A 27373-nucleotide genomic window follows, 5' to 3' on the forward strand; every position below is an offset into this window, starting at 1 on the left:
AGAGTCAAACAGGGAACTTTTAAGCCTTTTTGACTTTTTACTTTTTCTTGTTGATTTTAAGCACCACTATGATTTATGACACAGCACAAAGTCACCTACAAAGTCATGCTCCATTACTCTGACTTTACTTAACTTTCCAGACTTAAACAGAGTGCAAGCTCCATTCATCACCACTAGCAGGATGTAAGCGAAATCAATTCATAGCTAAAAGATAGCACACGACGTCTGATTTCAGAGAAGGTCACGCGCCTTCTTTGACCTATTCAGCGCACTGCAGCCGACATCAGTGACCTTTATTTCAACTCTGTCTGACCTCACAAGCCTCTGGGGGAAAAACACTAAAAAATAGGGCAGAGGTAAGTAGAACATTAGACAAGGTAACCTGGATATGTTGTTTATCTCTAATCAGGACCCAAAAGACGACGTAAAGATGTCCTACACTGTTTATGGTGCAACCGGGGAGAATTGTCTCTTATCTTTCATACTTAAACTTGGAATTTTTTTAAATTCATGACAGCACAGACTCTGATTAAACACTGATGCATGGCTTGTCATAACACAAGCAGAACTGAAGAAGGCTTTGGCAGAAATATTACTTAACAGGACAGCAAGATCAAAATATTAGTTTGTTAATTATAGACCAAGTCATTTCCATCCAGCAACGCATGATTGCTGGGGGGAAAAACTTAGCAGAAAATTAAAGTGAGAGTGCAATCTGTGTGTTCATGTCATAGCTCAAATTTAAACATTATACAGTAGAAACAACCACTTTTCTGGTCTAATCGAAAGCCAAGTCCCTTTCCCATCACTTACTGTTATCCATGAAAGTAGGAAATTTAAGCAGAGTGAAGATTTTAACTTCTTAATGGATTAGTAATGAACTCAAAATGTAAAAGAAATAATAAAAAGCTTACTTTACTTGGAAATGTACATGCAGCTCTGACAGGTCTGCTTCAGAAATCAAATTACTGCTCTTTTGAAGCATTACTAAGGTATACCGACTTAGAACGCCGCATCGACAAATCAATAAATCCTCTCACCTCTCCATATCATTAAGATAGAAGAGGATATAGGGAAGTGTGGAGGCTGCAGAAAAACATCCAGGACTACACAGTGAGACTTTTAATCATCTGGCCTGGATTCTAACCGTCAAGCTAATTGGGTGACATGATCAGGCTGCAAAAGTCACTCAGCACCTTTTAAATAGAAACACTGCCTGCTGTTACGTAGCACAAGTGTGTCACACATGCTGCTGTTAATGTCAGGCTAATCACATGACTCTACAAACATCAAGCTAACATGATTCGTCAGAGACAGCCCAGATGATCTATCATGCACAAAGCAGTATAAAGAGTTCATCCATGTCAGTGGTGTCAGGAGATCACTAACGTAAGTGCTGTGTACTTATACTTGACCATGTTCTTTATCAAACCTGAATCTCCTGAAACCCATTGTTTATTTCATAGCTAAAAATAAATGCATTTAGAAGAAGCTGAAATAAATGGCATGAAATAAAGCACTAAAACGATTTTTGTAAATTACTTACACATACCGACACACAATGAATATACATAATATGCAAATATTATTTATAAATAATAAAAATTCTGATTTATTATGCACAAATTCAACCATAAATTGAGGGTTTGTGAAAAAGCTGGTTTTACCAGGCTGATAAAATATATGATGCAAAGCTCACAGAAATTTTTGTTCTCTAAATCTTCCAATAATGCAGCTTGGCCACTGCAGTGCATCAGCTACCACAGATAACACTTTCCCTGTTTAAAGGGGGTCATAACTTTTGTTCTTACTTTATTGACTTTTATTAAAACATACATACGACTGACTCGGTTGTTCTTGTGGAATAAAAACTTGTTTTAAAATAACCAGATTATCATTCTTTCAGTAAACACTGATGTGAATGATTTATTATGAAACTTCTTCATATCCAGCTTATCATGTAAAGCCCAAGGTGTGTAAAAATATCGCATCATTAATAGGAATCCATTCTTATAAATTTCTAACAAATTGTAGACTTCCTACTTTTAAATGAAGTGGATAAAGACTAAAACTGACAGGGCATTTTCAACACTATTCACATCTTGAACCATCTAGTCCACACTGATCACTGTAACACTTTGCTCTTCAAGTCCTGGAGCCGGTCGTTGGCCACGGCTTCCCTCAGGGCATGGAAGAATCCCAGGTAGTGAGCAGTGTTGTGCAGCATCAGCAACACTCCAGCCAACAGCTCATTGGTCACCAGCAGATGATGGACATAAGCTCTTTTATGGTTCTTACAGCAATAACAGCTACACCCGTCCACCAGCGGGCGGAAATCATTTCGGTACCTGGAAAACACAGCGTTGAACGTCTCACATTATCATTTATTAACCATCCAAACCCCACCTTCCTTCTGAACACTGTTCCAGTACTTTGTTGTGTGCTGAAGTCATTAGAGAGTTGAAGTCATTATAACGGTCATCCAAACTGTTACTACCAAAAGCTGGTTAATAAAAATACTTATTATTTTAAATATATGGTGTTTAATAATGGTGCACGGAATCAGAGGTCACACCAGGATTTCTAACATCATTATTACATCTCAGAATTTAAAGGAGGAACTGTATTAAAAAGCTGCATATTAGACAAATGAGTAGTGATGCTTCCTGCTGTTTTACTGCTATTTTGTAGTAGGTAAAATACAAGCTGCGTGTGTATTTATTAAAAATCTTTATTTGGCCATAAGACAGACTTCTGTTATTTAGCTAATAAAACTAAAACACATCATTGCTGATGTCTGGAAACGATGCAACATGCAGTAAACAATATGCAAACCCTCCTTCAATGATCTGTCCCGCCAGAGGACGTGATTCACATGGCACTGCAGCAATGAATGCTTCAGGAACAATGATGCTGCAAAAACCTCTTTCTTTATTTACTCGCCAATCTGATCTCAGTCAAAAATTGAACGACCTGCTGTGGAAACAGCACAGTGACCAAAAAAGCCTGGTATGAAATAGAGAAATATTGGTTCCACCTACCCACCCTCTTTATCAAGATGATCAGATTAGAGAGTCACTGTTACTAGAATGAGGTTTTTGAGGACATAATAAGCTAGTAGGAGAAAACATCCTCCATATACCTTGTGTCCTTCAGATCCATCTCAAATTGGGTCATGTTTTCAGGGCTGCTGTCTCCATTTTCCTTCAGCTGTTCTACAGCAGGCTCATATCCGTTCGATTCCAGCACTGTCACACACACACACAAACATACAGAGATTAAAATAACTTTAATTCTTTTTAGATTCTTTGATGTAAAACTTCCACAATTTGTATATTTATAAATCACATCCTCCAGTATCAGCCATATGAGGATGAGGTTCCCCTTTGGTTCCTCCCTTTACCATTCAAGGGAGTTTTTCCTCCTCACTGAGTCACCTCAGACTTGCTCATTGGGGATAAATACAAACACACACATGTATCCAATATTGATCTTGAATTTTGTATCACATTAATCTTTATATTATTCTTTTTAATAATCTTTTGTTCTATGTTTTTCGTTCTGTAAAGCTGCTTTGAGACAACGTCAATTGTAAAAAGTGTAAAAATAAACTCGAACTGAATCCAATATTAGTGTAAATTAAAATAGATAGATAGATAGATAGATAGATAGATAGATAGATAGATAGATAGATAGATAGATAGATAGATAGATAGATAGATAGATAGATACACACACTTGTATGTAGACGGAGTTATGTGTGTACACACACACACACACACACACACATACACATACACACAGAGCTGGATGTAAACAGAGCTGGAATTGCTGTTCACTGGCTTTAATATTTAATCAAATGCCATCAGAAAAACTACTCCAGAAAGGTAAAAGCCTAACTTAAGCATCCCTTGCTTTATTACCTCAAAAGATATGAGTGTAAAAACAGACAGGCCAAGAGAATGATAAAAGATTTAAAGAACTGGGATATAAAACACAAGAGATTGCGAAATGAGCATGAAAGTTTTGATGGACCCAAGATGAAATATAAAGGTTCTGATGAAAAGGTGTCCTGTAGTTTAAAATGGTAGTAGCTTAATCAGGAAGGAGCAACTTGGGCTTTAAACCCTCCTGTAGATTGTGCTAATGTGCTTGGAAGAAATCTAAAAAAAATCCCAGGGGCAGCGCTGAACTTCAAACCACTCTGATTTTCATTACTCTCAACGCTCGTAATCGATTTACTCTGCCTGACACAGCACCTCTTTACACATCACTGAGTCTAATTACGCTACTCCGAGGGTGAGATGTTCAGCCCATTACAGACATCGGTTATGGACTTCATGTGGTCAGAGGCTTACGGAATAAATTACCACCTCTCTCCTGCTTGGGAAACAGACTGACATAAGGCACTTCAGCTTAGCTGCGACTTAATTATTTTGTTTTCCCGAGCTACACAAACAGATCCTCACAGCCACACGGTACACAAATGACACAGCAGGAATATAGTTATCAAATAATTAGCAATCCAAACACATCACCAGTAAGCCATGACATCCCTCTCATCAGCACAATGTCACCCATTAGCAATAAAGGGTTAATTTGTCTTAATATTCGTTGGAATTGCTAGAACCAAAGACCAGGAAAATCCATCAACATGAACTAAAGTCCTGTTTCTCTAATATTAGCCAGCTAGCTGTTCATAGAAGTAAAGAGTCACGAGAGTCACATAACATTGATTCAAAAATCCTCTCAGAAATCCTGTCATGATACAGTAGATATTAGCTAGCTTGCATAAATGTGATTTTTATAAAGGAATTTCTGAAAGGAATTTTTGTGACTCTTGTATTTATTAGCCATTTAGTTGACATTTACAAAACTATACTAATATAATGTATTAATCCTATCAGACATCATGCCATGTTAGCACTTAATAGTGAACTAGCATATGTTAAGAAGTATACAGTAATTTCACACACACACACACACACACACACACACACACACACACACACACACCCCTACAACTTAAAAATCCTCTAATCATTCATTAATATGGCTCATAAATCTTATTACTTGAAAGAAATCCTGTCAGCAGAGCTAGCTGGCTAGCATTAGCAGTAAAATCCGTGAACATTTAATAAGAATATGAAGTCCACACATGGTAAGAAGTGTCAGTATTTATATATATGAAGTGAATCAGACAAGAGCCTGAGCGGAAGGCTGCAGAGTTAATCAGCACTCGTGTAGGTGAGCAGTTTATAACCCGGCGGGCGAGCAGTCAGGACATTTGTCTATTAAGGTCAAATTTGACTCATTAACCTCTCTGGTTGTGTAGCCTTGTAGTAGCAGAGACACATGAATAGCAAGTTAATTAGCTGTCTGTTTCTCATTTACTCATTATTCTGGCTGTTCCTATTAATGAAAGCATGCTTTGGTCAGATACCGGCCAAATCTCCCCAGCCAGGAATTAAATTAAGTGGAGATGAGGATGTGTACTAAATAAAAACCACAGTGTGTTGAGCTCATGTACTTTACATGGATGCAAGAAAGTAGTAAAAGCAGGAATTATACATACTGAACATGTTCTTTTTAATTAAGACATGATCTACCGTGAACCATAATAATTACTACAACACTGCCATAAAATATCTGACAGTTGAACATTTTATCTTATCAAGCCAGATCTACCTTTTTCTTTTCTTTTTGTCCACTAATTTTAATGGGTTTCACCTCACGGTCATTGTTTACAAAATGGCTAGCAGTCTAGAGACTATTTAAAATTAAAATATTAAAGTAATGATGATGAAACCTACTGTATTTCTCACAATAGCAGTTGGGTATTAAAGCACAATTACTTGCTATAGATGAACAAGTATACAATACAAGTGTGTGTGAGAGAGAGAGAGAGAGAGAGAGAGAGAGAGAGAGAGAGAGAGAGAGAGATCTACAGTTACTCTTTTCAACTCTTTTGACTGAGTTTACTTGAGAAGACATGGGCTCTGGGTGTGTAGCTTGGTAAGTGCAGTGACAGTGGCCCACCTGTAGGGGGAGATGTACCTGAAGTCTCTGGGTCAGGTGTGATGGTGTATTTGAAGCAGAGGGCACAGCCTCTCTCCGTCACCTGGAAAGGGAAGAAGCCTTCAAACAGATCGACTCCAGCTTCCACACAGGCTATGACCTCATCTGGACGACCCACGCCTCTCAACAACCTGACACACACACACACACCAAATACTTCAGAACAAAATGCCGAGAAAGAAAGAACAACCTGAAGGGAATCATCGGGACATTTCAGGTCTTTTCAAACTTAACCTCAGACACAGAGTTTGCAGTTGTTAAAGCCTCTGCGGAACAAACTTCCTGCAAGAATCAGCAAAGTCAAACCAAAGAAATAAAAAAAGAAACTCAACTCCACATTCAGCCCAGGGAACTCAAAACAACAAGTCTTTTATTGTCCTGAGAGAGACATCATAAAGGGCTGGAAATTGTAGTCAGAAATATTACTCCACGACCATGAAGCTGATGTCTTCGTGTCGTATTAGTAGCATCACCTTTTCAGGTCAGTGAGAATTGAAGTCATTGAAGGCTGCAAACAAAAACAATCTATCAAACACATAGGTCCGGTTCTCTTTGTCCACTTCAAAGAAAGAAAGAAAAAAAGCAATAAAGAAATCTAGATCAATACAAAAAAAAAACATCAATACAAAGCTCTTTGGATTGATTTCTTTGACCGATTGTCTTGGTTCAACGATGAAGCGTTTCGCTTTTTGATGGGAGTGATTTACATGTAATAAATAATTTAGCAAAGCACTCGTGTACGTGTGCATGTGACAGGATGCAGTTGAAAAACTTAGTTTTTGATGTTATGATGTAAATCAAACGGATTTCGATTCCTATCTAAGAAAATGCACTATTTAACTGAGGGTTTGACTAAACTCTTGTTTTTACTTTTTATTCTTACTTTATGTTCCTCACCACAGTCATGTATGCTCCTATACTGAATATACAGTTGTTATTACAAGCACAATAAATTCATTCATTCATTTTCTACCGCTTATCCGAACTACCTCGGGTCACGGGGAGCCTGTGCCTATCTCAGGCGTCATCGAGGCAGGATACACCCTGGACAGAGTGCCAACCCATCGCAGGGCACACACACACTCTCATTCATTCACACACACACACACACACACTACGGACAATTTTCCAGAGATGCCAATCAACCTACCATGCATGTCTTTGGACCGGGGGAGGAAACCGGAGTACCCAGAGGAAACCCCCGAGGCACGGGGAGAACATGCAAACTCCACACACACAAGGCGGAGGCGGGAATCGAACCCCCAACCCTGGAGGTGTGAGGCGATCGTGCTAACCACTAAGCCACCGTGCCGCCTAGCACAATAAATTATTCTACAATAAATGTAATATATTGTTAATGAATCCTTTTTTTTGGCCCTGATTCAAAACATATTTTTGCAGCAAGACTAAAAACCTTCTTCGATCTAACTTCCTCCAAAGCCGGTTGGCTTATGAATGAGCCCAAATCCTGCATGCTGTCATTAGAACAACACAAAGTTTGTTCGAAAAACTCTGTTTTCTACTCCTGCATCACTCTTATGGAAGCTGGTGGCCACAGAGGCCTGTGGAGGGAAGGGAGGGGGGTCGAAGTGGCTGAAGAGAGTCTGAGAGCATGGGAGATGTGAGGCGCAGAGCACAACAAGCACTCACAGAGGAACGCAAACACACACAGCATGTAATATGAGAGCAAGGCTTTGTGTTGGTTTGTACCTCGGTTTTTCCTGAGGCAGCTCTGCAGTCACTGCAGAGATCAGCTTCTCCCTCAGCTCCTGCTCCATGGAGGTGGACTGGAATCCGTCCAGGACGAACCCAGCCACGGGCCGTTTGGCCGTCTCACGTGCTGACCTCAGCCTCTCCTCTAAGATGTCTCCACCCTCCACTACGCCAAATATGTCAGACCCTTTCAGCTCCTATTGGAAAAGCAACACAAAAACTTCATCGTGATCGACGACAAATTAAACGAGGTGCGTCGACCGAACAATGTGTGTGGAGTTTAATTGTTTGACTCGTTTGTATTTTGAAAAAAGTCTTCTAGATTAAAAGAATACTTTTAATATTAAAATCGCCATTATTTATTACGAGTGATGTGTAAAGAAAGACAAAAGGCCAGTTGGGAAATTCAATATAATATGCTTGTGTGGTGTTTTTTTTCTGAACGCTCAAAATACTAATATTAAAACTAAATAAAGATAGCATGTGAAAAGATGAATGGAATTCTATAAGGACATCGGTAAGGTTTCTCCCTCGTGTGTAAAAGATTCTGCTGTATAGTTGTGCATGCAAAATGTCTTTAAGAATAAGTGAACTCAAGTGAGCTCTTTAGTAAGGTCAAGCGTCAAATCCAGCTGGGAAAGGCTTTTAAAAAGAAGTATTTTTATGACATGTTCTGCAACATGCAGGAGGACTTTGTCCGGTAAAACGGACACAAAAGGTTAAGTAATAATATACAAAAGGACCTAATAAATAAAGGAAATGCTGCCTTGATCAGAAGGAAACAATCGAATAATGAACAACACGATAATGTTGCTCCGCAGCAATAAAGAGGCCAAAGTTAAGCGACTGACTCGGGTCGTGTTAATTAAACCAATTTAAACTCATTAACATTGTGCTGCGAGCAACAAAAACTGTGCTGAAAAATTGCTCATACTAATTTGCTCAATTAATGTGACAAAAGGCAATTTCTCTCCAGTTCAGTCTCTGCCCGTCCCTACCTGTCTCGCCGTCTCTGCCCGTCCCCACCGGTCTCGCCGTCTCTGCCCGTCCCTACCGGTCGCGCCGTCTCTGCCCGTCCCTACCGGTCGCGCCGTCTCTGCCCGTCCCTCCCTTTCCGTCCATCCCTCAAGCTCTCTCTCTTTCTGTCTGTCTGTCTGTCTGTCTGTCCGTCCTTCAAGCTCTCTCTCTTTCTGTCTGTCTGTCTGTCCGTGCCAGTCTGTCTGTCTGTCCGTCCCTCTCTCACTTTGTGCAGGAGACGAGTCTGAAAGCATCTTTGATGTACTGCAGCGAGCTGATGTTGTGTACTGTACCTGCGCTTTGTGGTGCAATTCAAGACACTCATCCAGATGCGAGAGAGTGCGCTCCACCGCTTTACGCACCCTCTTCCGCGTCGTGTTCTCCGGCCACGTCTCTCCATCTGCCATGCTCTCATAGAAGTCTGGCCGAACTGCTGCCTGCATCGCCATAAACCTGGCCACTGACATTTCTATTCTTCCTCCACTGCCCCATACAGACACCGTCTGTAAAAAATAAATAAATAGATAAAAACGCACTCGCAATCATAAACATATGGCTTGGCATTGAAATCGAAGGGAAACATAAAAGCTCTCCATCTTTACAACTGGAACTTATCGCTAAAGAAACGACCGAGTTCCACTTTATCGGCATGCGAGTGACCTTGTTGGTGACGTGGCCGGCGGGATGAGGAGCAGCGGGGTCACGGAGGGAGCAGAAGAGCAGCGTGTCGTGTAGACCTGATGCAATAAAAGAAACAAATTGAGATTTAGAGTCTTCAGTCAGATGATAAATCATCTTTAATGTAGTAAATTGAGCTGGCTGGGGTCCAGTCTTTTCTGTAATCATTAATTAAAGGTCAAAGGCTAGTAACTGTGTGAATCAGAAAAAAAGGATAAAACCAAAGTTAACGCTGAATAAAAAGTCTCTTTGGTCATTAACAAAAAACATTCCCACATGCTTTCAGAACAGCGCATTTATTCACTAACCATGCAAAAAAAATTCATAAATAAAAATAAAGTATAATAAAAGTGCGTTTTTCTGCCTCTTCAACAACAATACCATTTTCTCTAAACCCACCCACTGATCATTGACATTCATAAAGCAAACCCCAGCATTCATTATAAATTATTTGCTCACTAACTGCCTGCTCAATACAAGAAAAAACTCTTTCCGTGTGTAACAAGCCGTCGGCAATCGTTTGTAACCTGCTGCGGTTTCAAAATAGGAAAAATGAGTTATTTCATGCTTCATGCTCAACTTTTGGGTGCAGCATCAGTCCACTCCAAATACACTGTTGCTTTATCTATCTATCTATCTATCTATCTATCTATCTATCTATTTATTTCCTTTTAGTTTTTTGCTAAACACTAACTGAACTGACTTAATTGAGCAGTGTTTATGTGGTAATTTTAATTATTTCACATTTCTGCAACTTAAATAGAACTCAAAAAAGAACTTAAATAGAACTCAAAAAAGAACTTAAATAGAACTCAAAGGAACTGAAATAGAACTCAAAAGAACGCAAACTTGTTGATTTGTTTTGTTTTGACTAAGAGAACTGCTGAAAACGTCATAGTGCAACCTTCTCAAGATAGATATCACTGAATTTAGTTAATCCACCTTAAATCACTTAACAGTTATTTCTTCAAAAGTCAGCGACTCCCAGTGTGAAAAGGTGACCCTGGAAATAGTATTTTAAGACTTCTGTATGAACTGTGAATAAACCGGCTCTGGGATTTGCGCTCTGCTGAGCAGTGCATAAGGTATTGATGAAATCGAGTTGCACATCCTGTACAGCTGCTGGCTGGAATCGTAATATATCACCTGATACTTTTTTTTTACAAGCACGGATGAAGAGGATCGACGTCGAGAAACTAAGAGTGCGGCACATGAAGTGTTCCATAAAGCACGAACGTTATACGTTACAGAAACACTGCTTGCTCAGGGAGAAGGAAAGAAACAAAAGCACACTGAATTCAACTGAAACCCGAGTCAGTACAAACATACAGAGGGAAATGAATCCAGATGTGATGAGGTGATGAGTGTGACTCATCGTGCATTATGTATTTTTACACTTTGATGTATATATATATATATATATATATGAAAAAATAGAATGAAAGTTAAGACCACGGGACAACTGGTGAAGTGTAGGAAGGGGTTGAGGAAGATGGTTATTTCTCATGTCAGTCGTGCACATAGTGTCAATTAAAACTAGCATTCATAGTGATTTGCTGAGTGTGTGTGTTGTATTTGCTTGGGTTGGGGGTTGTTGTTGTTGTGTTTCGCTGGATCTCAACAGAAAGCTCGAAAGCCTTTGTCCTCCTGGGCTTTGTATTCCCAGATACACAGGCACATTTGACAGAAAGTAAATATGTTCTTGTGAATAACAGCATTAATATTGACAGCATGGATATTACATTGTTTTGAAAAGTGATGGAGACAAGATTAAAATCGTTTCTGTGCAATCGCAATTAAATGTATTGATCATCGCTCAAAGATAAGGTGTCAAAGTTGGTTATAGGCAGAAAAACCCAATCTATTTTCGCCCCTGAAGTTCACCCACGGCAGCATTCTGAAAAGGTTCTCCCAAACCGCCACACAATTTGGAAACAAAGGTCATTTGAGAACATTTACCAACCTGCAAACTTTCTTACACCATGCTTAAACTCCTCCAGGACTTCCTGGTGCTCTGCGCTAAAAAATTGTAAGAGAAGAGATCTTAGTGTGAATCTAAAAAGTGATGATGAGCTCCAGATGTGAGGTGCCGATTTACGCACCAATCAGACATTTAGTAAGCAGAACAGCAGATACTTACAGGCTCTCTAGTGTGACCTGTGTGACAGCAGGCAGGTTGTGGAGTGTGTGAAGCGTGTCCTGGGTCAAATGTGGCACAGTGGCACAGCGAGTGTACAGGAGACATCCGGGAACTTCCAGTGAGCGCTGCTCGCTTTGCCCGATGATGTCCAAAAGCCCTAGACGGCAACCTCGAACCACCTTCGATATCTCCAGCTTCATGACACTGGTGAGGTCAAAAGCAGATAACCGAATAACCACATCAACGAACAGCTACAGAAAACATCAAGCAGATTAACAAAAAGTTAATACAGAAAACTGCTGTTACATAGCCGCGTGACCTTTCAGCTTTACGCTCAGGTCTTTATAACGAAGGATCAGACGAATGAAGACTTTGGCAGGAATTCATTGGTTTTGGGTTTGTGATGAACTCGGAAACTGTTCTGACCTGTTTGTTCCCTTCAGGAGCTCTTAGTTTCCAAACTCCACTCAACTATAAACTGTTGTAGGAAGGACATTATTTACATTGACATTATTTACTCTCCAGTGTCACCCAAATGAGGATGAGGTTCATTTCTCAGCCTCAGGATTTCTTCCTCACATCATCCTTGTTTTTCTTTCCTACCCTCCAACCTCTGGCTTCTCATTAGGGATCAATGTTAGAAAATATTCAAGATAGTAACTTATTTTAAACTTGTAAACACTTGACTCTGTTTCTGAGCTGATTTGAGACAATGTGAGTTATTAAAAATTTCTCACATCCTAATAAATGTAGCAGTAGCACGTTAGCTACAGACAGCTAACTAATGCTAACGATAAGATGCAGAAAAAAACAGCTCCAAGCGTTTATAAATCGTATTAACACAATTCATATAAATCTGTTGGCTTTATTATAAACAGGATCGTTTGAACATCATTTACTCACCAGAACTAGCACATGAACACAAGTACTACAAGTCGCACGTTGATGAGCGACCCTGACTGTCGAGTCGCATCTTTTTTACGTCACCCTAATCCTTTTTCCTTCTTTCCATCAAGGTCAAAATATAATTATTGATATGTATATATTTTAAAAATATACCTTTTGTCCTCCAAATCGTGATTTAGATGCTATATAGATCAAATAAAAAAAACAATACAGAAAGAAATATAGGTCGGAAGCGCTGGTGAAAACCGTTGCCATGACTACGAAAATGACGCTTAGCTTCAGAATAGTGGAGTGTAGTTCGATGCAGCAGCTGAACAAAGAACGATCTAATGTTCATACTACATTTTCTACGCTTCTGTTTGATGGATAAGTCGCTATAATGTTGAGGTAAATAGATTTAGGTCTTAAAAGCTTGCTACTGTTTTACTTGACATTGTTTATTTAGTTTAAGTACAGTGTTTCATTTTACGCTGTGTACCATGTGGCTGAACTCCGTCTCTTTGTAATGTTAGATGAACTAGATGACTTAAAAGAAGGCAGAGTCACCACACCAGGTCGGAGATGTTTCCCTGGAAAAGATTTTCAAAACCTGGAACCCAAACAAGCTCCAAGGCAAGTTTAGTCTCCATCACGTGTTGAACCACAGCAGCACAATACTGTAGAAGTGTAAAGGTAAAGCCTAGTGGTTAAGGTGTTGGGACACCAATCGGAAGGTTGTGGGTTTGATTCCCACGTCCACCAAGTTGCCACTGCTGGGCCCCTGAGCAAGGTCCTTAACCCTCAATTGCTCAGATGTATAAACGTGAAATAATGTTAGTCGCTCTGGATAAGGGTGTCTGCTAAATGTTTAAGTGCTCTGTGTTTTTGACATTTGCATAATCAGCTAATCAGCCATTTATACAAACCCCAGAATTTGAATCGTTCATTTTCCCTCTTATTAAACCTAATCAAACATCTAGTACCACATGTGGAGAAAAAAACAAGCTGGATGTGTTGAGTCAGGTTCCATCCTGGTTAATCCTGTGTTTTTGTAGAGGCATACGGTGTGGTTCATTTCACGTCTCTGAGATTAGACAGATCCATTATCAGACAAATATATTAAACAAGGTGTTATGAAGAAAAAGACCAGATAAACCCCAGCCACGTTCTTTATTTCTAATCCCAAACTATTACGACTGATTTTGCAGATGCGTCAGACTGATGGTGATATAAGCAAATGGATGAAGGTCAGTGTGACAGTTTGTGTTTGTCAAAAAAAATCTATACATATTCACAGAATGACAGATCTGCTCATTTTTCACTTTTCGCAGAAGGTCGAGATGGCATCGGAGTTCGCTGTATCTGAGGTGTTTTCATCTCAGAAACCTCATGCTGGTAAACCGAAGCGTACTGTAGCCCTGGAAAGCACGGTCCAGCTGCAGGACCATGATGATGCATACAGCGAGGGTACATATGTACACACTCTCATTTATTAGTCATTGTTTTAGGTTTAATAATTTTTAGTTATACCAACTATTTTTTAAAAGCAAAGTGGTAGATGTGGTGAGTTACTTTGTTACTCTCAGCTGATTTTTTAGGCAATATTTCAGTCCTGCACCGCAGGTAGCGTTGCTGCTTCACAGATAACCCGAGTTTACATTATCAACGGTTTCCCAATGTGTCCACATGGGTTTCCTACAGCTTCACTGGTTTCCTCTCTACTCCTAAAAACCTACCTAAAAGCAACTAGTCATACATGACTACATGTCTACAGAACAGCTTTATTAAGTGCTTCGTTTTGAGGGATTTATTTGTACTCTTCTCTTGTCCTCCCACAGCTCAGATTATTCTTGATGATTGGATGAAGAAAAAGCTGCGCCAAGAGCTTGAAATGGATGAGGAAGAGGAAGAGCAGAAGACTGAAGAGGAACCTGAAAGGCTAAACTACAGAAACTTTCACGGTACAGATGTGTGTGATATAAAAAAAAAAGAAAAGAAACAATGTTAACGGCTCACATTCAATTATTTTCCCCATCTGTCTTTTTTCAGATGTATATTCCCAGCTTGAGCCTCTAGATGAGAGCTTTGAGGTGCACCACTTCCTCCAGGACTTGATGGGAACAGACCTGATGGATTGTGAGACGGTACAGAGCCTCTGTCAGGACACAGACATGGAAAAGAAAAGAGGACTTGACCCGACAGCCACCATGGAGATACGCCACAAGCAGGTAAAGGAGCGACGTTCGCAGAGGGACGCGGCACGGAAACAGCAGCAGAGGGAGCAGGAGGCTCGGAGGGAGGCGCTGGAGAAGGCTAAGCAACTAGAGAGCAAGGAGCAGAGGAGGAGGAAACAGGAAGCTCGGAGACAGGAGGAACTTTTGCAGCAGGAAGTGGTGCGTCTGCGCAGAGAGATGCAGGAGAAGAGGAGCATGGAGCAGAAGGCACGAAAGAGGTTCGTAATCATGTAATGATTCATGTAAAGAGCAGATGTGTCACGTGTAGGACATAATGACTTATTGAATAATTATTAATTATTATTAATGCAGAAAAATAATATTCTACTCTAAGTTTATTACTTTACCATAACTATATTTTTTTATTATTTAAGTACAACACATTGTATACTTTATCCATTTGGAGCTAAATCCACAAAACTAGTTATCACGGCCTTGTGTAAGACCAGTGTATCACCGGCTGTAATCCTGACAGACATAGAGCAGCTCATAAAGACAACGTATCTTTGTACACATTTCTGAACAGAGGAAAAGAGACGAAAGAGAAACAGATCACCGTCAAGAAAGCCGTTACACCAGAACCTGACGTTGTCACTCAGAGACAGCGGTACAGAGAGCAAGAAGTAGAGGCCAAAGTCCGCATTCTCAACCTGCAGGTAAGGAACATGCTTAAATGCTTTGGTGCAATGATCTTCAAACAATGAGTGAAGAATTTCATCTTCCTGAAACACTACAACTAGCACGTTTGCTGTATGTGTATATTTAAAAAAATAAAATGATCCCTGAACAGAGATTAGGTTGACGTTATCCTAAGTCTGTAACTTGGTGAACCAGTCTTAATGTATTCCTTGATAGAGACTTAAAAGCTTTATCTCACATTACTCTGGATAAGAACATCTGCCAAATGGCGTAAATGTAAATGTCCATATTTTGTTAATAAAAACCGATATATACCTTTTTTCCATTTATAGTCCCAAGTGCAATAAACCGATTCCTTAAGTTGTAGCAGCTGGAAGCCGTCGTCCCTTTCAGGCTCTAACCAAAAAAGTTCACCATATCAACAGTTACTAAAGTTGCTATGATTGAGCTGAACCTCGGGCCAAAATAAGATACAAGGATTTACCTGGATGTGTGTGTGTGTGTGTGTGTGTGTGTGTGTGTGTGTGTGTGTGTGTGTGTGTGTGTGTGTGTGTTCCAGTGTATGCAGAAGCACTTCTCCATTTGGTACTCAGTGGTGTTGGAGAAAAGAGTGCAGGTTGTTAAAGCAGCAGCTTTTTGTGATTGGAAAAGGCAGCTGAGGGCGTGGCGGGTGTGGACGGTGCTGTTGTGGGTGAGGAGAAGAAACAGAGAAACTGAGAGGATGGAGGAAGAGCTGAGGCTGGAGAACAGGTAATGCACACACACACACACACACACACACACACACACACACACACAGAGGACTGTGCCCTGGGTTAGTTCTGAGGTTTCAATACGAGGTGCGTCTCGTCTCCCCGCAGACGCTGTCAGCTAGCACAGCAGAGCAATCGAAGGCGGCTCCTGAGGCGCTGCCTGAATGATTGGAGATTGTGGTGCCGATTAGAGAAAGATCGAAAGAAGCTAATTAGCCAGCGGGAAGAAACCAGGCGGAAAATGGAGGCCCTGATCGATGCAGCCGCTTCAGGGAAACTAACAAAACACAACTGCACTGAACCACCAATAACAGTCCAGCCAGAGAACGTGAACCAATCAGAAACCACCGCTCAGCTGGTGAGTTAATATCCATCAACTGATATACATAAGTGTCAAATAATATCAAACATATATTTTGTTTAGAAAGTTATTTACAACAGAATAATTTGTACGATTTGAATATACAGACAAGTGACAAATTAAAGGAAAAATAGACCACACCATCCACATGATAAAACAGTAACATCATGGTCAAAAAATTGATGTGGAGTCAAACCATTTAAGCCAAAAATAATAAATAAATAAAAGGAATTAATTAATTTTTTAATTTTTTTGTTTAATTTTTTACAAACTGTACTTTCACATTGATGCTGGAAACGTTGACACGATTTAATGCCATTTTTACAGGAAGGTATAAACATTTTATATCCGTTGTATATAATGAGTGGATGCAGTGCAGTCCCACTATAACACCCCTCTGTATGTAGACTACATTATAAACCATCCATTAGGTTTCTTCTCTCTTATGCACATCTTTGCTTTAATGTCACAAACCTACATATAGATTTTATTGTGTAATGCATAATCCAATGCTGTTTTTATACATTATTTAAGCACAAGATGTTTCTTAATCTTCGTTCCTTTGTCGGATATCTATGTACGGACTCATGGATAATTAAGAACACGCTGTATCTGACACCTACTGCTTATGTTTTTCTTTGCTCAGCAGAAAAGACTTCTCATTAAATATTCAAAGGCAGTAATAATTTGCCCCTCTGGACTTAGTTAGTTTTGTCTCCTGCTCTTGTTGTGTTTTTTTTTCGTGTTCAATGTGCCATGAAGGACGGAGTTAATAATAATAATAGTAATAATAATAAATTAATAAATAAATAAATAAATAAATAAATAAATAAATAAATAATATTAAAAGAAACCTTCTTGGAGAAGACGCATGACATCCCAGACTGCGTAATTGTTTACAAACCCCAGAGCGACATTAAAATAATAATCTCTATAAATTGCTACTGCTGTATCAACTCTAGGCCCAGGCACCGGTACAAAGACCCACCTCAGCTCCATCTCTACCCACTCTGACTGACAGGACGACAGCCCCACCCATTCAGGCCTGGCAAATGACTCGTCATCACACTGTACTCTCTTTAGCTGAGGTTCAGGTAGGGCGGAGATTGAAGGGCGCCCCCCACTGTCAGAGTGTCGAGATGCCCGGAGGGCGGTTTGAGCATCGACACGCGGCTCAGCAGAAAACCATCGCAGAGCAGAATCGCCTTCTTAAAGAACAGCAGGATATCATCTCTGAGCTGCAAGAGAGACAGAAACTTCTGGAACTCAAACAGGAAGCAGAAAAAGTAGAACAGCTCACCGTCCAGCTCAAACCCTCAGCATCTCAGAGTGTTATCAAGACGAGGTATGTACCCCGGCATCTGTTATGCAGTAGAAATCCCAAAGTAGATGATTTTTGCAAAAATAAAGAAACAAAGAAACAAACAAACCAACAAACAAACAAATAAATTGGGGGAACGGTGGCTTAGTGGTTAGCACGTTTGTCTCACACTTCCAGGGTTGGGGGTTCGATTCCCGCCCCCACCTAGTGTGTGTGGAGTTTGCATGTTCTCCCCGTGCCTCAGGGGTTTCCTCCGGGTACCCCGGTTTCCTCCCCCGGTCCAAAGACATGCATGCATTGGCATCTCTGGAAAATTGTCCGTAGTGTGTGAGTGTGTGAGTGGATGAGAGAGTGTGTGTGCCCTGTGATGGGTTGGCACTCCGTCCAGGGTGTATCCTGCCTCGATGCCCGATGACGCCTGAGATAGGCACAGGCTCCCCGTGACCCGAGAAGTTCAGATAAGTGGTAGAAAATGAATGAATGAATGAACAAATGGATAAACAAACAAACAAACAAACAAATTTCTATCAAGATCTAGCTAGGCCTGCTTTGCGTAACAAACCAATTCGTAGCGGAGATGGACGACAACGATCGAACACCTTGCATTCATTATGGCTGATGCATTTTGTAAAAGGGACAGAAATCCAGAGGAAGAAAGGAAGAAAGAAAGAAGGCTTTGTAAGTGCGTTATTCTTCTATTTCACAGCCACAGATCAAAAGGAGCCTCGAATGAAAGCGGCACCGGTCGTCCGGCCCCCAAAGAACACGACAGTCGTCTGGCCAGCCGTCATCCTGCAGTACGAGGTCAGATTTACATACACTCTCACACACACACACACACACACACACACACACACACACACACACACACACACACACACACACACAGACCTCTCCGCTGGAGCTGACAGCTGCACAGAGATTCTTTCGTGCTGTTCTGAAAGAGTAATCCACGAGTAAAGTCACACTTCAAAGTCTCGCAGGCTGAATTTAGCATCATGTGGGCGGACTGAGAATGAGAGAGGAGGTCTGATCACACAGGGCTATACAGGTGTGAATGTACACACACACACACACACACACACACACACACACAGCTGTTTTCTTGTCTACTGTATGTCTAAGTCACGGCAAAGTGTTTTCTCACACCAGAAATATTTGTCCAAAATTGTGCAGCTGTTAATTATTTATGTATTAAGGAACTCCCACATCTGCTCTGAAACTGGTAGAAAGGAGCGTGCACTGATTCTAAAGAGCCGAGAGGTGTTTCCATATAAAATCAAGGCTCTAAAAAATCATCCTCACAGCTATGAAAGCTTTCTTTGTCCAAATAAACAGGTGGTTATGTAAGAACACGGCTCGTACGATAAAGTCGGAGACGCATCTTATGCTGAGACGCTGAACCGAGACGTTGCTTGATAATCCCGTATCTGACCTTTGTCCTGACCTTTCCATTCGTCTCTCTCAGCCATGGAACAGCGAGCTCAGCAGCGTGCGGAGCGCAGGAGGGAGGTGGTGGAGATGATGAAAAGGCGGAAGGAGGAGAAGCTGGTGAGCGCTGGAAGGGCCGGTGGAGATTAGATACGTTTCGTGAATTAACAAATCGATCAGCGTTTTTTTGTTGTCGTTGTTTTTTTCCCCCTCAGGCACAGATTAAGGCGGAGGAGGAGGAGAGTCTGAGGAAGGAAGAGGAGGAGAAGCGTGAAGCGGTAGAAAAGAGGAAGGAGGAGAAGAGACTGAAGAAGGAGGTGTGTGTGTGTGTGTGTGTGTCCTTGACTTGTCAAGGACATGTTGCTTCTTTTATCGCTTCAATATTTTTTATGATGAAAACGTGAAAGCTACATAAATAGGTGTTTAACCGTCAGCAGCTGAAGTTTTATACCTCTGGCTCATGTAAAGTCTCCTGGCCTATAAAACAAAGCACACAATATTCACTCAACACACCGAATCTCCTCCACCGGTTAAATGATGTAGTTTGTAATATTTTTTTCAAGACAGTTCGATTTCATTACAAACCTGTAGAGGGATTAATTAAATGACTTTTAGATCTTATAGATGCTAAAATAATATCCTAAAAGCATAAGAAATTATATCAAAGCATAAGAACAGCAGGGTTGCCAGGTAACACAGAGTAACTTCAAAAATCTGCACCTTTCTTAATATATATACTGTATACACAGCAAGGGTTTTATTCCTCTCGCACCACAGCAAATGTTCCACATCAAGAAAACAAAGTAGTTCCTTTTATCGCTTTTATCAACTACGCAAAACCCTCCGTTAAGGAAATCTTACATTTATGATTAGACTTAGATTATGCAGCATCGGTCATACGAGTCCTTGTGAAAGAGACGTAACGAAGGTGTCTAAGGTAATCAATCATATACAGCAGATGTGGAGATGGAAATTAGGATTAATTAAAAAAACAAACAAAAACCTGTGTGTGTGTGTGTGTGTAGATGGAGATTGAGAAGCAGATGAGAAAAGCGCTGGAGCAAAAGTTGTTCCAGAAGGCAAGAGATCACTACAAACGATCCCTGCTGCTATACAGAGGAATGACACCGTGGAGGCGGCTGGTGGAGCAGAGCCATGCCAATGCACAGGTGAAAACACACGCACACACACACACCTCCCCCGTGGCTTGACACTCGTTCCTAGCCCCACATATCATCATCCAGCTCACACACACATTCTTCACCAAGCCCATCTGCCGCCTTTCACACAGCGGCGTGTTCGGTCCCTCTTTTTACTGATGTTCCCTTCATATAGCTGCTTTTACACCTGTTCACACGGTGATCATGATGGATGAGCAAAGACAGTGGCTGGATGAGAAAATGTGTTGGAAGGAGAAGTAAACTCCAAATCCTATTAGTTATCAAAGCAGCGAGCGGTGTCAGCCAACCAGATGGCCGGCGCAGTCTGAAAACCCAGATGTCTATTGATCCATAGACTTATTACACACGAGCGTGACAGGCTTGGCATTTCCTCTGCTGGGTGTCTGCATAGCGTCGCGTCCTTCCAAAAACCGAATAACAGGAAACCGCTTCATCGTCTCAGAGAACCTCGATGCACACAGAGCTGTTTATCCCTCCTACTGAAGGCGAGACAGTTCTCAGCCACTCTCGTATACACAAGGCATAAGGAACAGAAGGAGGAACGTTGCCAATCTGAGCGACTCGGGCTATGGTGGTAATTATGTTAATGTCTGAAATCTTTGCTAGAAAGCAGAGGCGCATCACGCACAGGTTCTACAGAGACGCTGCCTTCTGTTTTGGCTCCATACAACAAGCGAGGCCCTGGCGGAGAAAAGAAGACGGGCAGATCAGCTATATGAGGGCATTCTGGTCTGCAGAGCTCTATACGGCTGGAAAATGGTAAAGAATCTACAGCACTTATCAAGCTACTTTTACATTTTTCAGCTTTTCAGATGAAGTGTTTTAGAGAATGGATTAGTGAATAGTAACTATGCTGACATCTATGCTGATTAAACCTTGTGTCTTTTCTCAGTTTATGTATCTACAGTCTGAACTAGAGGTACGAGCCGAGCATTTCTACACGATTCGGACTCAGAGGAAAGCGTTTAAGGTTCTGATGGATCACGCAATCCAACAGAAACTGGATGGCTGGGACAGAGAGACAAAGGCTGACGAGCACAGTGCCAGGTCAGCAAATTTAACATGACGAAATGCAAGCCTTTTTGTGAGGTTTACAAGCTGACTTGATGTTGTGTGCACCTCAGGCGAGTGCTGAGGAGATGCTTCTCTGCGTGGCGGCGTCTCCCGGAGATACTGCAGGAGGAAAGACGGCGAGAGGAGCGGAGAGATCGACTCCGAAACAAAGTGGCAGAGATCCTCCCGGACTTCCGAGGCTCACCGCTGAACGCCATGTGGAGCCTTGGGTCACACAACTAACAAGAAATCATCGCAATCTCAACCTTTATTGGAATTCAAGGAGAGAAAAAAAACAGTCTTTTTGGAAATGTTTAATTTTTTTTCTTTTGTGAGTCACAATCAATCTGAGCAGCTTATCACTGATGCATCATGGTTCACAGATCAGAACAAACACTGCTTGGTAAAAACAGACGGAACCCGTTTTGTACTTTGAGCTTGTATTGTTATTTATTTATTTTTCACTAGTGTGTTTTTAACAAGGCTTTAAAATGAGACGGATCTTCACGTATTCGTTCTGACCTGATTTCTTAAACACTGCAAGTCCACTGCTTGTTTAACACAGATATTAAACACTTGTGTCCATATGAGCAATATAAAAACACAAGACACGCACATAACATCTGTCGGTCGTCGTTTCACATTCACTGTGATGCCGTCGGAGTTTTACAGCCGACTAGGGCTGCGTTGTAGGCTGTCTTTTTTTTTCTTTTCTTCCCATGTCCCAGCAAGGCACTAAATCAAGCTAGATCATGACACGATGTCTAGACAACACTACTTTACAGTCTGTCCAGCGACGACAGATACACAGCAGCTCTGAATGTTATGGTCTTATGGTGTATTTTATATGGCTTTGGACACACAGATATTGGGTCTGGTGAACGGTTTGATATCCAGACCCCTTTACTGTTGAGGTGCACTGATAAGACATTTTGGTTATAGCCAGATGAAATATAATATATTGCTGCCACCTGGTGGACAAAAATAAAAATAAAACCTTTCTGTTCTCCTAATCTTGGGACTATGTTGTATCTGCATGTGTGTAACGCTTCAATCCGATCTGACAGCTTTTCATGACCTCCAATAAGTCACATTTCATTAAAGTCTAGATGTTGAGCAGCAGCAGGTCTACACCAGATCTGTAGGTTTCAGGGCTTTAGGCTCCACCGTTTCGCCCATGGTGAGGAATTCGATCCAGTTGGCGCGGAAGCCGTGCGAATACACACCGGTGTCGATGATGAGGCCCCATATGAGACTGCGTCCCGTTTTGTCCCTCAGAGCAACCCGAGCCTCGCGCTCTGTTACGTTGGTGCTGACGTTAATCAGCTGCAGCATCAGCAGGTGAAACAGACCACCAGTGACGATGCTGCTGTACCAAGCACAGGTGAAGCACAAGGCCGAGCTGGTAAAACACACAGGGTTAGATTATTAATAATGGATGAATTCACATCACTAAGACAGCTGATATCTTGAAAGCCTACAGTTTTACCCTTGACTTACACACTTACCTCTTACACTCAATAAACCTTCATACTGTACCTTCAATCTATTCCGTTTCACTTGGATGATTTTGTTAAGTTTTCTTTTTGTTTTGTTTTTAACTTTTGTTGTATTTTGACTAAATATTTTTATTACATTAGCCTTTATTTTATTAAGGCACTGAATTCAGAACCGTGTTTCGTTCTGGCTCCAGTGCAAAAACAATACTCTTTTATTCCATTCGGTCACTGAAAACATCTTGGACGTAGCAAAAGTCACCACGGTGATGAAAGTTAGCAAAGGGTTCATTTCAAAAACAAGCAAACAACAAAACAACAAAAGCAGCTTTGTAAAGGGTTAAGACCTGGACTGACTGTAGACATCGGGGCAGTAGAACAAGGCGGTCAGGAGGCTCTGGGTGGGACATGCACTGCGCAGCACCAAGCTGATCCCATACAATGAGGTCAACAGGAAGAAGAAGAGCGTCAGTAGGAAGCTGCGATGGTTGGCCTGACCTACACAGCTGTTAATCCTGTCCAAGCGACACTACAGGTCAGATTTTAATCACAGCTTTCACTTGTATAACTGTATTATGCTGTAGATCTAAAATCATCCCCTCTCCGGTTTTCCTCCTCATTGGATCTCTGGCAATTACAAAGCTCACATGTTTGGTTACTTTATTATTTCTTTTAGAATGATATATTCTTTGTTATATTTACTATTTTGTTTTATTTCCCCTTATGCTGTTTATCCTTTGCCTTGTGCTTTATAAGCATATATTTTGAGCTGCATTTTAGTGTAATAGAGCTGTAATAAAATTATAATGTTATTTATTATATTGTTGTTTTAATAATACTTAATAATACCTGAAATAATACATTTTAATAAATGACAATGCTGCAAGAAAAGTAGTGAAAGAAGTGCACCAGACACAGTGATGGTCCAGGCGTAGGACACAAGCGCGGCAGATCCTGCAGTGTCCGGCTCTCGGAGGTCGCACCAGCTTGCAGAATGGACACCAGTTACTCCTGCTGCGGTCTTTCTCTAACTCGTCGCCTGCCACAGCTCTGGACTCAACGGCTTGCTCGGCAGGACCGGTTCGATTGGTGATCACCACCTGATGTTGTGAGCCATCATCGTATGCGGGGTCTACGTCCGGGGGAAGGCTGTAATACGTCACTGTGCTGTGCGTGTCAGCAGGACTGGGCTTGACGTAGCCCGGGCCTCTCTTGGTGTGCACGAGGGCTGTGAGTGTAAGCACCATGCCTAGAGTGATGATCCCCAGCTGTACGTTGGTGACGTCACCTCGTGGCACAACCTCGGTGAGGAAGAGGTAGTACATATAGAAGAGGGAGAACAATGCCAAGCTGAGGAAGAACAGCGTGCGTCCTTTCTTGCGGTGGGTGAAGTAGTAATACCACAGCACCATGCCGGGTAGCGTCGTCAGGACCACGATACCCAGCAGGTAATGAAGGGCAGCAATGTGCAAGAGGATAGGAAGTAGGATAAGAGGTGGGATCAGGGACAGGTCGACTTTTTTAGCTCCTGAAATCCAGGGCACTCGCAGACGATCTGTCACCGTGGCCGCCGCTCGAGATATCGAATCTGGCTTTTGGGATTCTCTCTTCATCCACCTGTGAAACAACAATTTAATATAATAGTTGCAATTTCTCTGCTTGTAGTGGTTAATCAATCTGGCAAGTGGTTCCTGGTTCATGTTCCTGGATGTTATGTTATGTCCCTTATTGAAGTAACAGGATAGTTATTTTATTTTTCTTGCAGTACAATTACAGTTTACAAAATACTTTTAATATACAACATGGACTCAAAATTCATCGTGTGGGCCGGATTAAGAGGCTTGGCCAGTCCGTGGCCGCAGGTCATACTTTTTTCACTCTTGCTATGATCCCTATTTATCTTATAATTCGCTTATTGAGTGGCGGCCCTCCATCCCACATAGCTCCTCTCTCACCTGTCACAAGCCTCGTCCAGATCCTCACAGTCACAGCAGCACGCTGCCATGTGACTCCGCCCACCATGTCGGTCCACATACTCACAGCAGCACAAAGGATCGTCCAGCTCCGAGGCCTTATTGGCTCGCTTCTTCATGATAGATGGTAGCTCATCTAAAAACCCTTAGAAGGTCATTAAGGGTCATTCAGCTTTAGGGAAACAGGAAAAAAGCAGAAATTAATTGAGATTCGACAGCTTGTTCACACACCAAAGCTTCATCTATTACACATCCTTTACTCAGCTGCCAGTATTTGCTTTAATGGTTCAGATTTCAGACTCAAGCCTTTCGTTCAATCTTGAACAATCGCATGGCCTCAACTTAGCAATCAGATCATAAACCAAGAGCCAAAAACATCCCAGGGTTCAATCTTAGCTGATAAGATTCTGCTGCTCCTACTGTTCACCTGAGCACCATATTTCACCTCCAACTCAAATGTTTAAAGTTTGTACAAACTATTTATTACACATTATTCCTAACAATCCTTTCTACTGTCAAAAAAACTCTCCCTCTTATTAATATTGAGTTGTGTGGCAATATAGCTGGGAAAAAAAGGTGTTCAATGTATCAAAAATCTACTGAAAAGCTATGTGGGACATCATGTGGGACACTTATTTCTACATATCATCATTTGGGACAGTTATTTCTACATATCATCATTTGGGACAGTTATTTCTACATATCATCATGTGGGACACTTATTTCTACATATCATCATTTGGGACACTTATTTCTACATATCATGTGGGACACTTATTTCTACATATCATCATTTGGGACACTTATTTCTACATAGTATCATCAGATGGGACACTTATTTCTACATAGTATCATCAGATGGGACACTTATTTCTACATATCATCATTTGGGACACTTATTTCTACATAGCATCATTTGGGACACTTATTTCTACATAGCATCATGTGGGACACTTATTTCTACATATCATTTGGGACACTTATTTCTACATAGCATCATGTGGGACACTTATTTCTACATAGCATCATTTGGGACACTTATTTCTACATAGCATCATTTGGGACACTTATTTCTACATAGCATCATTTGGGACACTTATTTCTACATAGCATCATTTGGGACACTTATTTCTACATAGCATCATGTGGGACACTTATTTCTACATAGCATCATTTGGGACACTTATTTCTACATAGCATCATGTGGGACACTTATTTCTACATAGCATCATGTGGGACACTTATTTCTACATAGCATCATGTGGGACACTTATTTCTACATAGCATCATTTGGGACACTTATTTCTACATAGCATCATGTGGGACACTTATTTCTACATAGCATCATGTGGGACACTTATTTTTACATATCATCATGTGGGAAACTGTAATTCTGAGTGTAAACAAAGAGGCAACAAACAATTATTCCAGACCGGAAGTCAGTTTATTAATAAGCCATGACTTGAACCTTTATAATTTATAATCTTCTAACTTTCTCCAGTATTATTACGTCTTTTAAAAGGAAGTGTACATTAAATTGCAATCATTTACATTAGTGAAGTTTTGAGGCCAGTAAAAGAAAATAAAGTCACTTCCGAAAAATAGTACATATCTTTTTTTAAATCCTACATATCTATGCGTAAAAACAAACAAACAATGACGTCATCACGCACACGATTACCACTGCTTACCTGTGTCAGGTTGCCAGGTCACTGGTTTTTTTCCACGCGCGAAAACATTCTAGGTACCTCTGGTCTAATTCGACCCAGATATATCTCACGGCTTGAAGAATGAATTCCTTATCGAAGGTCTAAGATATTCATTCATTCATTCTCTCTCTCTCTCTCTCTCTCTCTCTCTCTCTCTCTCTCTCTCTCTCTCTCTCTCTCAGATATACACCAGGAACGTACCGGATAACCTCAGACCGGATGCTGTCATGTTTGTTCCTTGTAGTCAACTAGCAGCCACGGGGTTGCCAGATCACCCCCAAGTAAATCCATCGTCCTATTTTTTATTTATTTATTTATTTTTGGCGCGATAAAATATTCTGATTAGCTCACGGATCTTCACTCTTAACCCTCATGTCCTATTCACACATAACACTGTGTAAAATTCACAGACTGTTGTGCATGAAGTTTCCAGATCAGCAGTTTCTGAATTATTAATACTAATGAATCTGATCAAACCATAGTATATTTATATTTAGAGGCATCAACAAATACCAAGGAATCCTAGTACCTTGTGTGGAAGGTAGAGTTGTGCTTATTTATTCCTAATAAAGTGGTTGTTAAGCACATATCCACTCATTTTTAAAAATACATTTTGATATTCTTGTTTGGGGGATTTATCCTAATTTGGCAACACTGTCTATTGAGATCCACGCCTCTTCTGTCCTGATTAGTTTTGCACCTCATAGCACTG

At 41.0% G+C, this 27373-nt stretch overlaps 3 protein-coding genes across 11 annotated transcripts; 1 reads left to right on the forward strand and 2 right to left on the reverse strand.

Annotated features, from left to right (window-relative positions):
• Window positions 1-1585: 1585 nt before the first annotated feature.
• Window positions 1586-12782, reverse strand: qtrt2 (queuine tRNA-ribosyltransferase accessory subunit 2). Of its 5 annotated transcripts, none has more exons than XM_027175134.2 (9): window positions 12686-12782; window positions 11627-11830; window positions 11450-11505; window positions 9469-9545; window positions 9102-9311; window positions 7789-7988; window positions 6040-6209; window positions 3143-3248; window positions 1586-2348 (listed from the first exon to the last, which is right to left on the reverse strand). In XM_027175134.2, exons 2-9 carry the CDS (start codon window positions 11824-11826, stop codon window positions 2126-2128), a joined length of 1242 nt encoding a protein of 413 aa, XP_027030935.1. In that variant the 5' UTR covers window positions 11827-11830; window positions 12686-12782; the 3' UTR covers window positions 1586-2125. The 5 variants fall into 5 exon arrangements, with proteins under 5 accessions (XP_027030935.1, XP_027030940.1, XP_027030915.1 ...); XM_027175139.2 differs by lacking the exon at window positions 12686-12782 and adding an exon at window positions 12530-12678 and having other exon boundaries at window positions 6058-6209; XM_027175114.2 differs by lacking the exon at window positions 12686-12782 and adding an exon at window positions 12530-12678.
• A 10-nt stretch (window positions 12783-12792) lies between these two features.
• On the forward strand, window positions 12793-22496 carry ccdc191 (coiled-coil domain containing 191). Of its 3 annotated transcripts, XM_027175084.2 has the most exons (17): window positions 12793-12919; window positions 13045-13144; window positions 13720-13758; window positions 13843-13978; window positions 14350-14472; window positions 14561-14963; window positions 15272-15401; window positions 15944-16134; window positions 16245-16494; window positions 17460-17842; window positions 18525-18622; window positions 19287-19369; window positions 19465-19566; window positions 20275-20418; window positions 21037-21189; window positions 21323-21477; window positions 21555-22496. In XM_027175084.2, the coding sequence occupies exons 2-17, from the start codon at window positions 13094-13096 to the stop codon at window positions 21724-21726; spliced, it is 2613 nt and encodes an 870-aa protein (XP_027030885.2). In that variant the 5' UTR covers window positions 12793-12919; window positions 13045-13093; the 3' UTR covers window positions 21727-22496. The 3 variants fall into 3 exon arrangements, with proteins under 3 accessions (XP_027030885.2, XP_047664467.1, XP_047664468.1); XM_047808511.1 differs by having other exon boundaries at window positions 13720-13978; XM_047808512.1 differs by lacking the exon at window positions 13720-13758.
• On the reverse strand, window positions 21783-26906 carry zdhhc23b (zinc finger DHHC-type palmitoyltransferase 23b). 3 transcript variants are annotated; one of them, XM_027175108.2, is made up of 5 exons: window positions 26644-26906; window positions 24935-25124; window positions 23889-24596; window positions 23327-23407; window positions 21783-22885 (listed from the first exon to the last, which is right to left on the reverse strand). In XM_027175108.2, exons 2-5 carry the CDS (start codon window positions 25069-25071, stop codon window positions 22612-22614), a joined length of 1200 nt encoding a protein of 399 aa, XP_027030909.2. In that variant the 5' UTR covers window positions 25072-25124; window positions 26644-26906; the 3' UTR covers window positions 21783-22611. The 3 variants fall into 3 exon arrangements, with proteins under 3 accessions (XP_027030909.2, XP_027030900.2, XP_027030912.2); XM_027175099.2 differs by having other exon boundaries at window positions 23327-23494; window positions 26644-26903; XM_027175111.2 differs by lacking the exon at window positions 23327-23407 and having other exon boundaries at window positions 26644-26905.
• Between the last annotated feature and the right edge of the window lie 467 nt (window positions 26907-27373).

Source organism: Tachysurus fulvidraco, chromosome 25 (genome assembly GCF_022655615.1).
Source record: "Tachysurus fulvidraco isolate hzauxx_2018 chromosome 25, HZAU_PFXX_2.0, whole genome shotgun sequence".
NCBI lineage: Eukaryota > Metazoa > Chordata > Actinopteri > Siluriformes > Bagridae > Tachysurus > Tachysurus fulvidraco.

What these genes read in the sequence shown, in the direction of transcription:
- ccdc191 (XM_047808511.1), top strand. Translation starts at nt 13,094, where the DNA reads ATGTTTCCCTGGAAAAGATTTTCAAAACCTGGAACCCAAACAAGCTCC. An exon ending in GAACCCAAACAAGCTCCAAG is followed by an intron (nt 13,145 to 13,719) that starts GCAAGTTTAGTC and finishes CTGATTTTGCAG; the next exon opens with ATGCGTCAGACTGATGGTGA. An exon ending in AGAGCCATGCCAATGCACAG is followed by an intron (nt 20,419 to 21,036) that starts GTGAAAACACAC and finishes AATCTTTGCTAG; the next exon opens with AAAGCAGAGGCGCATCACGC.
- zdhhc23b (XM_027175099.2), bottom strand. Translation starts at nt 25,071, where the DNA reads ATGAAGAAGCGAGCCAATAAGGCCTCGGAGCTGGACGATCCTTTGTGC. An exon ending in CTGGACCATCACTGTGTCTG is followed by an intron (nt 23,495 to 23,888) that starts GTGCACTTCTTT and finishes TCGCTTGGACAG; the next exon opens with GATTAACAGCTGTGTAGGTC. An exon ending in GATGTCTACAGTCAGTCCAG is followed by an intron (nt 22,886 to 23,326) that starts GTCTTAACCCTT and finishes GTGTTTTACCAG; the next exon opens with CTCGGCCTTGTGCTTCACCT.
- qtrt2 (XM_027175134.2), bottom strand. Translation starts at nt 11,826, where the DNA reads ATGAAGCTGGAGATATCGAAGGTGGTTCGAGGTTGCCGTCTAGGGCTT. An exon ending in TGGTGTAAGAAAGTTTGCAG is followed by an intron (nt 9,546 to 11,449) that starts GTTGGTAAATGT and finishes TTATTGCATCAG; the next exon opens with GTCTACACGACACGCTGCTC. An exon ending in ATGGATCTGAAGGACACAAG is followed by an intron (nt 2,349 to 3,142) that starts GTATATGGAGGA and finishes TGTGTTTTCCAG; the next exon opens with GTACCGAAATGATTTCCGCC.